Source organism: Nannospalax galili, unplaced genomic scaffold (assembly GCF_000622305.1).
Source record: "Nannospalax galili isolate Female #2095 unplaced genomic scaffold, S.galili_v1.0 scaffold454, whole genome shotgun sequence".
In the NCBI taxonomy this organism is placed as follows: Eukaryota; Metazoa; Chordata; class Mammalia; order Rodentia; family Spalacidae; genus Nannospalax; species Nannospalax galili.
In genome coordinates this window covers 2219134-2231848 of record NW_008334929.1, presented here as the reverse complement: position 1 = coordinate 2231848, position 12715 = coordinate 2219134, and the positions used below count along the sequence as shown (strand labels likewise).

The 12715-nt window shown below is 39.4% G+C and overlaps 1 protein-coding gene across 3 annotated transcripts in view; it reads left to right on the top strand.

Annotated features, from left to right (window-relative positions):
- The window catches only part of Cpne8 (copine 8), a 210050-nt gene extending 199036 nt beyond the window's left edge, over positions 1-11014 (top strand). For all 3 annotated transcript variants that reach the window (XM_008829660.3, XM_008829659.3, XM_029561885.1), the window contains exons 19-20: positions 1769-1842; positions 9444-11014. In XM_008829660.3, the coding sequence (XP_008827882.1) occupies positions 1769-1842; positions 9444-9632 (263 nt within the window). In that variant the 3' untranslated portion in view covers positions 9633-11014. The remainder of the gene's footprint in view (positions 1-1768; positions 1843-9443) is intronic.
- Positions 11015-12715: the final 1701 nt, after the last annotated feature.

The window sequence follows — 12715 nt, the reverse complement described above, 5'->3', positions numbered from 1 at the left end:
TGACCCAAACTGGAGGAAGGGATGTAAGTTCACGAAATCTCTCACAGCTAGAGCCAAGGGCAACTTGCCCCTCCAGGACACAGTCTCTGGCCCTGTGGACCAGATAGACAGGAAATCTGGAGGATGGAGGCCGACTGCTGCTATCTTCCATCTTCTTACTCTCCAAACCTCATCTTCTAATTCATGCTGCCCACAACCTTTAAACTCAAAGGGCATGCTAAAGAGCAGGATGCATTTTCTAGAACCTCTTCTTTAGACAGGATTATTAATTTTCTTCATTAATGGGAAGGAGGCACTCAGTAGGAGGATGAAGATAAGACCTGTTATCACCTGAGTCTTGATTTCTTTTTAGAGTGGATATAGGGGAACTGTTGTGATTTATGAACATGTTAGGGACTAGGGGTGTTTCTGTGATTGCTGGAATGCCACCAGCAGCGTACAATTAATGTCGTGAAGTGGTATGAAAATTATGGAAGTGAGCACAGATGATAACTGCTTAAAACACATGAGCATAGCATTTACATTTCCAAGGAGTAGAGGGGAAAAATGTAGGTCTTTTGTAGTTTGAATAAGATAGCAGCCTCACTATAAGTAATGCATACATTTTATAAAATTATGGCATATATTGTATATCTAGGTAAATCTGTTCCCAAAACATTGACCTATGGACAGATGTAGAAAATTGAGGGGCTGGAGAAATGGCTGAACAGAGGCAATGGCTGTTCTTACAGAGGACCCAGGTTCAGTTTCCACATGGCAGCCAACAACCGTCCTTAACTCCACTTCCAGGGGATCCGACACCCTCATCTGACCTCCGTGGGCACTACATGACATGGGTACACTTGCATGTGCAGCAGTACACTCATACACATAAATTAAAAATAAAATATTTTTAAAAGAAAGATAAAATTGAAAACAATGCTTTTTTAACCTAAATGCATTATCCAAGGACCAAAGAAAATAGCACAGTGGTTAGGCTAGACTCCGAGCAGTGTCTTGTTTGTCAGGGTAACAGAGGCAGACTTTATCTTTGCAAGTGGCTCTGTGGAGTCTGGTGAATGTCATATGTACAAAAAGGATTATCAGTAATAGAATTGCACTTTAAGCACAAATTAGTACCTCATACAGCTCATTATTTAGAGAACCCTCAGTGCAAATTCAGTGAAGTCTGGGAAATGTTTATAACTGCAGTGTGGCAGCGAATGTCATCAGCTGTTCCTTGATATGGCAGTATTTCCAAATACCAGCTGATCCAGCCAACATTGAACTTATCTCTGAACTAACACAGTTACCATACTTAACAGAAATCATATTGTTTTACAATTATCTCCAAAATAAAACTTGGGAAGTGTTTGTTGTATCAAGAGAATGAAGTTCAACTTTTGAAAGTGGCGTGATATTTGTTGTCAAATTTCTTAAACTAGAAAGAACAAAACTTGAAATTGATGCGTTACCACGGCTTGCAGTCATACAGGCATTTAACCCAGATAGAGTTGGCAAGATGGAGAGATGGGGCCCAATCGGTCCCACAATGCACTGACTGTGCCTGACTTTCAAAGGGCATCAAGCTTGGGGCTCTCTTGGAACCTGTCCACAGAGTGGGCGCTGATCAGGTTTTGTGGTGAGAATGGTTTAACAAATGAAGATTGCAACACATGTTCCACAGCTGCACAGGGTACGCGACTATGTACATACCTGCTGTGTTCCTATCTCACATAGGCGTAACATCTCAACTGCACTGAATAAATTATCTTCTTTCCTTTTCAAGCAATGGTCGAATTGGATGGAGATGATGTAAGAGTCTCCTCCAGAGGAAAGTATGCAGAAAGGGACATTGTGCAGGTAAGCGATTAAGTAAAAGTATCCGCATTGCTCATTGTGAAGACACTATGTCTGCTCTGATATGTAAATAAACAACTTAAATTGAAATCGAGAGTTCCAGATTCTATTCATTTAGTTGGTTAACTTTCTGTGAGCTGTAACTTAATAACTTGAACTACTATCAGCACTCATTGACTTCTACTTTTATCTGAGATTTACCATATATAAAGTTCAAGTACTAATAGCTGTCATTTCCTAATTTACTATTATGAGAAAGTATCATTTTGATCTTTAGTAAAATTAGAAGCTAGAAACACAGCGGACTTTTTAATTAATTCATTATTTAGTCTTCCAGTAAACTATGCATATTTTAAGACAGCTGAGACATACCAAGAATAAATAAATTTATTATTAAAAACACATCAAGGAGATCGTAAGAGTTGTCATGTTTTCCAGAGTATGATTGATTGGAATAATGAAGACATAGGTCCTAAAACACGGTGTGACATAGAAGATACATAATGCATGACATGTAAATTATCCAATGGATTTTATGTAGAGAAAATGTACAAGAAAAATGCTTAGCTAAACATTGCTATTTGGGAAGTGATCATAAAAATTCAGAAATTCAAAATACAGTTAAAATTTGTCATAAAAGCAAGAAGTTAATTCGACTAAATGGTTGCATGCTTTATTTAGAATCTTTACATCTTTTAAGATGCAAGAGGGGAGAAGGCCCATGATGTAGACCTTTGTAAACAGAACAGACACAGAGTTTCAGTGTCATTTAAGAACATAATGTTAAGGTTTTAAGAATATAAACAGTGGGCATCAATATTATCTCCTAAATAATCGCCTGTATATTCACTCATAGTGCAACTACTATAAGAATATAATTTGGTGTTTTCATTTTTTTTGTTTGTTTTGTTTTGTTTTTGTTTTTTGAGACAGGGTCTCCCTGTAATCCCAGCTGGCCTGGAACTCACTATGTAGATCAAGCTGGCCTCAATCTCACAGAGATCTGCCTGCCTTTGCCTCTTGAATAAAGGCATGCATCACCATGCCAACTTAAGAAAATAATTTGTAATTACACAGAATTCAGTCGAAATTCTAACTTGGACAAGCTCTTTAACCTTTGGTGTTCTGGAGGACAACCAGCCTTATGAAGATAATGTTAGGTAGTCTATGATATATACCCCGGAAATATAGCTCATTACTAAGCAACAAAATATTGATTCAAATAATTTGAGGGAGAAATACTATAAATTAATAGATCAAGGGCTTAGGGTGTAGCTTTCATACTTAACACCTTACGTTTGATCCCAGCATTACAACATAAATAAATCAATAGTATTAAAAGGAAATATTTAAAAATCACTTAAAAATTCTTAAATTAGAATTTTTAAATTGTTCTTCATTAACCAATAGAAGCACATTTTAACATAGAAATAACTACTTAATTGTTTTAAAACATAGCTGAGTGTGATTTAAACTTTTCAACTAGCATACAGTAAAAAGCACACACACACACACACACACACACACACACACACGTGAATGATTTGGCTAAAAGCAGCTGAGGAAAAGACCATGGTGATGTCATGTATTGAAGAGCGTGGTGGTGCCATTTCCAAAGTTAGACACGTGACTTTTCCCTTTAACCTCTTCATCCTAATTGTAGGCCCATGTAATTTCATCTTATCTAAAAGCTCCACATAATGCCCTGTTCACTGTTTCCAGAAATCAGATTACTGAAAGGAAATATTCTAAAGTCAGAGGACTTTGGAATGTGTTCTGTTGCTACCATAATGCATTTTTATAAAATTAGCAGGGGAAACCGCTTTGAGGTTTGATCTAAGTGGTGTTTAAGGGAAACAATATAACTTTATGAGGAATTGAGATGGCTCACATCACTGACTTCTTTTTAAAGGAGCATTATATTATACTTGAACCATACCTGTTTGCATATAAAATAAGAACTGCCTGTCTCCCAGTGAACAGACTGCTTTGGGAAGAATACTGAGAGACAAGCTGACCTAGAGGGTCCATGAAAGCCTGACCTCACTCTGATCTTGGACGAGCCAGTGCATCTCCATTAGCCTTTGTTTCATTATTCGAGGAGCCAAGCTCTTTCATCTTTACTCTTCTCTGATGTGATCCTCAGAGAGTGGCAGCCAGAAACTCCTTGCTAGACGTGGGTGTTTACAAAAACAGGATAATAAGTGTAGAAACATTCCCTCTTCTTGAGAGTCTGAGTCCTTGAGGCCAGCCTACCCCTAGTCTAAGGCAGTCCCAGTGGTACTGGGGTCCTTAGAGATTTTGAACACACCCAGAGGCACAGGCCAACACTGAGGATTCTACTATACAAGGGTGACCTGAGAAACAGCGGAGGAATCTTATAGCTGAACAGGAAATTGATATGCACCTGAGGAATTGGAGGCTCCCATGGCAAAGACGTCTTTCTAACCTTCCTGCATCTAAATGGCAAAGACATCTTTCTTACCTTCCTGCATCTAAATGAGGAGATGTGATGACTTTTCTAATGCCACAGAGAAGTTCCTAATTGAAGAGTCTTCAGTGCAAACTGTGAGCAAGTCCACCATTTACATATCACATTGTATGAAAAAACTGCCTCTTCCTTACCATCCGGAACCATCAAAGTTCTCGATATTCTGATAAAATATGTGTATGCTAGTTACTTTCAAGAACAGAAGCAATTGTGAGTAGAGGACAGTGCGGTAACATTATCTGTCTTCCTCTGTTCAGGACACGTCTCTGAACGAGCTGGCTAAAATATTATCAGAGAATACAGTGGGGGCTGTTTAGGCTCTCGTTTCTTTCAATGTATTGGACTCTGAAGCTAATCACGTTATTGAATACACTACTAATGAACCTTCAGATTTCTCAAGAGGTGATACAGAAGCCCAGGCTGTAGACTGTAGCTCACGAGGAAGTTGGAGGTAGCAGATTGAGTATGTACTGAACTGTCAAGTCTTACGCAGATCTCGCTTTTTAACATAACGATGTTTAACTCTGTTGCATACCCCATGTGCTGCTGGTCAGGCTAAGAGCACTCCATCACTGACTCCTTCATTAGCTTTATGAGTCAGGTACTTCATTGCTGTATTTTATAAAAGTAAGATTCAATTCAGTTCCTGTACCGTAATCCACAGCTAATAAGAAGTTGAGGGTGGATTCAATCCTAAAGTGTTTTGTTATAAAACTCCTAACAGGCATCTGTGTGGCTTCCATTCTGACACCATCGTGGCACTTGAAAGTCTCTACAACGTGACTCAGTTTTCCTTTTTAGCTAAACACACCTTATCTGAATGAATTAACTGTCTTTACATCCCACATCTCCATGATTCTTGCTTCTATTTTATCCTGTCATTTTGCCCAGCTTTTTTGGTTTCCTTCCATTTAACCTTTCACAATGTCCCCATCCCTGCCTTACAGTCATTTATACATAAACCAACTATGATTCAAGAAGGAAGGTCCAATAACCTGTGCAAATTTATCCGTATTCTCAGCAGAGTTCTGATCCCAAAACCTGTGCTCTGGTATAACACACCTGCTCTCCTTTTAAGGCAGAAGCTAAGAAAGATGACTAGCACCTAGCCCCTTTCCACATTACTGTGGAATCTGACATGTCAGAGTCATAGCAGTCTGGGTTTCAACAATGACTGACACTGGTCACTGTCTGATCTTACTAAACACTCTAAGCTTCAGCTCCCTCTTAGATCAAATCAAAATATGGAGAAGGTGCCCATGAACATTAAATGAAATGCTGTATTTAATCCCTTAGCAGAAAACCTCCCAGTTGTATGGTAGCAATGCATTAATGTCACTACCAGTTGCTATCAATTACAGTGTGGCATCATCTGATGGGGAGACGCTTTGCAAGCCATTATTTTGCTCTACCCTGACCTTGACCTAGTACTCCCTCTTACATCTCACATCTCACTGACAATTCAATCTCAAAGGACTGTATTATAAACAGCAGAAGGAGTTGTTGTCATTGTTATTTTAAAACCTAAGTGAGTTTATTGTCTGAGGTCATATGTAAAGCCTCTCTCTGTCTGTCTGTTCCGTGGGTTGGCTGTTGTGTATAACCCAGCACCATGCTTTCAACTGCTGGCCAGGCTATCGTTTCCTCAAAAATTACATTTAAATTATATTTTCCATGAAAAGGAAATAATAACCCTGGAGTCTTAGACTTGAAACTCACTAATGGAGCTCTGCACAGTAGGAGCAATCAAATGCAATCGAGTGGACGCAACTAAAAGCCCATTTGCCCAAACACAATGAAACTTGTTTTCATAAATAGGCAAAGCCAACCGTCAGAGCAGAAGTGAAGACCATTTCCTGTATTCGGCGGACACCGAACAGATGCAGAAATAGCAAGCATACTGTACCTTCTACAGAACAGAATTGATTGGTCTTCATTATCCCAATGTGTCAAATTAGTAGAAAGTGAAAATTGATTTTCTTCTGAGCAAAGCAGTTTGAGTCCAAGTTCACTGGTAGGCAGTCCACTTTTACAGTGTGTGGGGATTCTTTTTTAAAGTCCCTCATCAAAGTGCTCAGAAATGGAAGATTAAATAAGAAAATAGAGAGTAGCTAGTAAATGTAGCCGTAGAAAAACACGTGCAAAACATTGAAACATATCTTATCATGAAAGCTCTCAAGTTGGACATTTGTGTTATTACCAGGTCCCTCCACTGGTAGAGTACCTTGGTAGGACTGGGGGTGAATGCTCCTTCGGAAGGAGTCAGATAAATTAGAGTTGGTTAATAGAAAGTTCTCTACTTCTTTTTTACTACCAACATACACACAGGATGAGGTAAGTTCCTGGTGATGAGGATTTCTGTGACAGGATTCCTTAACTGGGGCTCTGGGGCACAGCAAGCTTTGCATGTGCCTAACAAACCTAAGTTAAACATGACATATACTCATCAGCACATTTGAAGGATGAGTTTTGACACTTCTAGAAATTCTAAAAGTGTAATTATAATTTGCTTCAATTAAGAAAGCACCAGCGTATCCTACAGTCCTTGCTAGAAAGGTTTCTCCCCAAATTTTTTAATAGAAAATTCTATGAATTATTGTTTTAGATTAACTGAGAAAAAATAAAGCTTATTTTTTTACCACTCTCTGTTCAAAATGTTATCTTGTCAAAGAAAGTTCACCTTTCCCCTCTTCTCTCCTGAATATAGTCTGCACTGTGAACTTTCCCCCACCTGACTTAGCTGCCTTCAGAGTAAGAGGCCACATTCACCTTTCTGTCACACTGTTGTGAAAGGTCTGTGTTCCTGGTATCAAGAGAGATAGGCTGGGATTACAGTGGCAGACGTGTGTCTCTGCCTAGGGAGGATCTTTGATTTAAAAGAATGGAGTGATTTTCTACCCTTCTTGTGAAAAGAGACTAGTTCAGGACTGGAGAGATGGCTCAGTTCAACAGTTAAGAGCACTGGCTGCTCTTGCAGAAAACCCAGGTTTGGTTCCCAGCACCCACCTGCTGGCTAGCAGCCATCAGTAACTCCAGTCCTAGGTTAAAGGGGATACAGTGCCCTCTTCTGGCCCTTGTGGCCCTGACACACATGTGGTGGTGCACATCCACACATGCAGGCAAAATAAAAATAAACGAATCTTTTAAAGTGATTGTATTGGAGACATTATACCTGCTATTTAGTTTCCTAAATTTTTAACTTACTTGTAGGAACCTGATTATTTTAAGCTGCCTAATAACACTTGTTTTCTAAAAGCGTGTCTTTAATAATGGCTTACAGCAGAAGCATTTTTCCAGAATAAATTTATAGCAGTTGCATTACATTATGAAAGGGAAATATTCTTGCTCTCTTTCCTGAAAGTGAAAAAATTATCTAATTTCAGCTATCAAATAAAATACTCAGAAACTGTTCAACATCCTAAATTAAAGTCTGCTCTTCCTTTCCCCTCAAGACTAAAGAGTACAAACAAGCATTAATACTCCAATCACTTCCAAATTGCTTCAAGAAGCATCTCCCCTAAGGAGAAACTGAATGGAGCAAGGAACAGCACAGTGTTTATTGACTAAGCAACCATTCTAAATGAGAAAGGACCGAGACCATCTCTTGGCAGGTGCTCATTGTGGAACTGGCAAGTACTGCCATGTAATTATGTACACATAGACAAAGCAATCACTTTCATTATGTGACATGAAAACAAGAATTATAATATTTCAGTAAGAACTATTCCCCAAATCTTTGCTGAGACCTTGATTTGCTTCCACAAATAACAAATATAAAATATCAATTTCTGGAACCAGAATGACTGCTGAACGGCTGAAGTCCCTACCAATAGGAGCTCTGTGGATTTCATATTCACTACCCACGATTTGAAGTCCTCAAAATAATTAAAAATAGTATGTTTATGGCTCTTTCACAGTGTGTGAAATTTTTACACTGAATGGTGTAGTATTTATTCTTTTTTTTTTCCTGCATTAGTTGATAGCTTTGTATCCAAAGCTGAATTAAACATGTATTAACTCCATCTGACAGGAAAACAAGCCCCAGGGATTGTTAACTACTCCATGCTGTTCAGCATCAGCTAGGCAGTGCCCAAAGGACAAAACACAAGTAGCAACATTATGTGCACACCAGGCTTGGGGGCAGCGTAGAAGGGACTGCATTGTCCCTATTGGTAAAATGCATGTTAGAAAGAACTGTTCGCTGTCACAGTTGATTGTAGGAGAAAACGTGTTTTTAAATGTATGATTTTTATTCATCCTTTTATTCTGGGCATTCATGATTCTTGTATTAGTTGCTTTTCTGTTGCTGTGATAAAATACTCTGACAAAAAAAAAAAAACAGTGAGTTAGGAGAGGAAAGGCTCATCGGCTCACTCTTCCAGATCTCAGTCGATAACAGGGAAGTCAGGGCCGGAACGTGAGCAGGAACTTGAAACAGAACCCATGGAGAATGCTGCTTCCTGTTCACTCTCTGGCTCATCGAGCTAGTTTTCTTATACAACCCAGGTCCACTTACTGAGCGTGGTGCTGCCCAAAGGGTACTGGACCCTCCCACATCAGTCTGTAACCAAGACAATCTCTCACGGACATGACCACAGGCCAATGTGATCTGGGACGTATTTCAGTTGGGACTCCCTCTGATGATGTCAAGCAGACAGCTGACATTAACCAGGAGTCAGCTGTTTGCACATAAAGCAGGCATGGTGGTGCACACTTGGAATCCCAGCACTGGCTGAGGCCGAGGCAGGAATATCAGAGTTTGAGGCCAGATTAGACTATTTGGTGAGACCTCTGTCTCAAAAACCATAAAAGCAAATGATTAAAAAATGTTTGTGGGGGCTTGAGAGATGGCTCAGAGCACAGGCTGTTCTTGCAGAAGACCCAGATTCAAATCCCAGCACCCACATGGAGGCTAACAGCCACCAGTGACTCCAGTTCCAGGGATCCGATGCCCTCTTCTGTTCTCCAAAGGCACTGCATGACACGGTGCACTCACATCCCTGCAGGCATTACACTCAGGCTCTAAAAATAGAAATAAAATGTTTGCATGTGCTGTTTTGTGCGTCCATTACACAGACTGCTACAGGTTATGAAGTCATTTTCCCTCTTTTAGTTTGTTCCTTTCAGGGATTATATAGACAGAAGTGGAAACCACATCCTGAGCATGGCCAGGCTGGCCAAGGACGTCCTAGCTGAGATCCCTGAGCAGTTTCTCTCCTACATGAGGGCCAGAGGAATCAAGCCATCGCCTGCACCACCACCGTACACCCCGCCTACACACGTGCTGCAAACACAAATATGACTGCTCTCAGATGCTGGCGCTCACCACACATCTGTCAGCACTGCTGAGCCATCCTTTGCGCCTGGTGCTTGGCCGTGAAGCAGGGAATGAGATACTTTCCTTGTTTGGTTTCAGCAGTACTCAATAATGTGCTTTCTTGGATCCAAAATTAATTCTCTTCCTAAACCAAAACTGTAAATATCGTTGTTGCATGAGCAACAGGAAAATTGTTTAAATGCTTGAAGCGAAGTACAGATGTCTCCTCTAATTTTCAAATATTTCGATTTTGTTTTTGACTGAATAGCTACTTTCCAATGTAGTATTGGGGAAAAGCACAAGCTGTTTTTAACACAAATATTGTCCTTGGCTGCTATGTATCTAGGACAGCCGTCCCTGTATCAATGTTTACATGTTACTACTTTTTAAATTTCAATACTTTTATAACTGTTCTTAAAAGTAAGTTTTGAATATTGAATCCTTTGTCTCCTAAATTGCAACAGCTATAACCACAAGAGCAATATCTCTTTGAATGAGTGTCTGGACAAATACATTTGTGAATAAAGAGAGATGCACATACGCTTCTTAGCAACTGAGTGATCTTATGAAGCCACATCTACTTAGTGGCCCGGATCGCTGCAGGGTTGGCTGACTGTGGAAGTTTAAGCTTAACAGATGTGTACCCTGTAAGAATATGCATTTTTCATGGACTTTGGGTTCTAAGTTTAGACTGCAGTCTGTCTGTGTTTTGTAATGCTAACTAGAAGCAAGGAAAATTCAAACACTGAAAACTGCAAATGGAAGGAATAGATGTTGTATAAACTAGTATCCTTGTAATGCTATTAGAAGACAAAAACCAAGAATATTTAACTCTGACCATGTAGCAGATCTTTTAAACTTTTTATTCCATTACATCCTGCCTAGATATTTTAATTCAAAGGGATACTGGCTCTTTTGATTGGAATTTCTTGTTAGCACCACTCCACTTTGCCGCGCAAGGTGCACAGGCTCGAGTCTTTTGTGAAGTTCCCAGTTCAGTATATACAACCATGTGACTTAGCGCACAACACATTTGTGATATAAGCCATTCCTATATCCCAACCTGCCTGTTCCCATGAGTTATAAACAGTTTTTGCATGTACAGTTTTTACAAGAATTACAGTTTTGTGAAGTTGTGTCTAAATTTCTTTAGAACAAATGGCCTTAAATTCTCACAGAATTCCTGGAAATGATTGTGAATTGCCTTCAAAATACAGAAAAGTGTATCTATTTATTTTTCTTTTTGTGTTAACAGTGTAAAACTGCTTTCTAATATTCCCCTTGCCTATTTACTACTTGGTTAATTCTTACTCTGTTCTTCTCTTGTCACAACTTGATCTAGGATGACTTTTATAAGCATGAAGTTATTTTACTGAAAAAAATCCATCCATACACATAGCTAACAGAATCACAGTTACACAACTGTAATACTAAACTGTCCATTTTTAAGTATGTATTAAAAGCTTCAAAAAGACAGCTTATTTGTTCTGTGCATTTCATGTATTAATGACATAGAATCCAATGATTTCCTTTAATGATACTAAATATAACAGACTAATTTTTTAACCTACAGACATTTAAAAATTTACCTTCATTCATCAGTCAAAACAGAGCTAAATAAGATCAATATTCTGTCCTTGTCAAATATTAGTTATTTTCCTTGGAGTGAAAACAAACACACTCTTGTCAAAATAACATTGTATTCAAGTACCCAAATGGAGTGGGACTTGATACAGGAGGGAGACATTCTCAGCTATAAGTCACCCTTCTGTGGTTGAGAATAACAATCATGGAAATATGGTCATGAAGTGATGCGGGCCTGTCCATTGTGCGTCCCAGACTTACCCGAGCCAGCTGGGTCTCACACAGCGTTTTGCTCACTGATGAACTTGTGTTATCGACACACACTGCTTTTCCTGAATCATCTGGTGTCCCTTTCCTTGTGGAGTATGTCTTAGTGGTACCTGAGTATATATAAATTCTAAATGGTTCCCAGTAATGTGTAGCTGCTGCAATTAAGGAATATTAGATGACTTAATCACTACTTTGAATCCTCTCTTCCAGCATGCGAAGTGGAGGGAGAGGAGGTGGTTGTTGGGGAGGGAAGGATGCTGGGAGCAGGCTTGGCACACCAGCTACTTTGTCCTTTATACTTAACGGAGGTTTTAAATGGAATTATGCATTGTTTTATTACCATCGAAAGATAAAACAATAACAATGTAGCTTTTCATTGCCTTTTATTAACAATTCACAAATTGGAATGGCCTCCATTTATAAAACAATACAAATGGGGAATTCTGGGTAATAACTGTTGATTTTTAGTGAAGACAAGAAAACAGTAAAAGAAAAAGTTGGTTATTAATATCAATTTGGGGAGGGGGTGATACTCCCTTTTTTAATTCTTTTTTTTAGCTGAATCTTTGTGATTTTTCATACAATATAGTTTATGTAGGTCCCTTCCCCATCCACACTGCCCCCCAATCTAATGTATTCATTCATATATACATATATATATACATATTATATATACAGAGCCTGATTTGTGTACTCAAATGTCCTTCAGTAAGTCCATCCACTGTGCCCACCAAGAGTCGCATCCCTGTAAGGCACTGTCTTTCCCCTCCTAGCAGTCATCAGTTGCCAAAAGTTCCTTAGGTTGGGTTGAGTTTTCTTATCCACTTCCCCATGTCTATGCTGGGGTTTTCTCTGGTTTGAGCTTGCATAGGACTTGTGCATGCTGTCACCATTGCTGAGAATTCATATGAGTAACTGATCAACTGTCTGGAAGACTCTTGTGTCCTTGTGCTCATCCACCCCCACTGGCTCTTACAATTTTTCTGCCTCCTCTTCCACAATGATCCCTGAGCCTTGGGAGGCAGAGGTTTGAAGTAGGAGTGCTATTCAGGATCAGCACTCTGTGGCCTCTTGTTCTCTACACATTGACCAATTTTGGGTTTCTGCATTAATCACCATCTGCTGCGTGAGGAAACATCTCTGGTGAGAGCTGAGACATGGATTCATCCTATGTGTAGAGGTGGAATTGAAGATGTGTCACTTAGGGTTAAGCG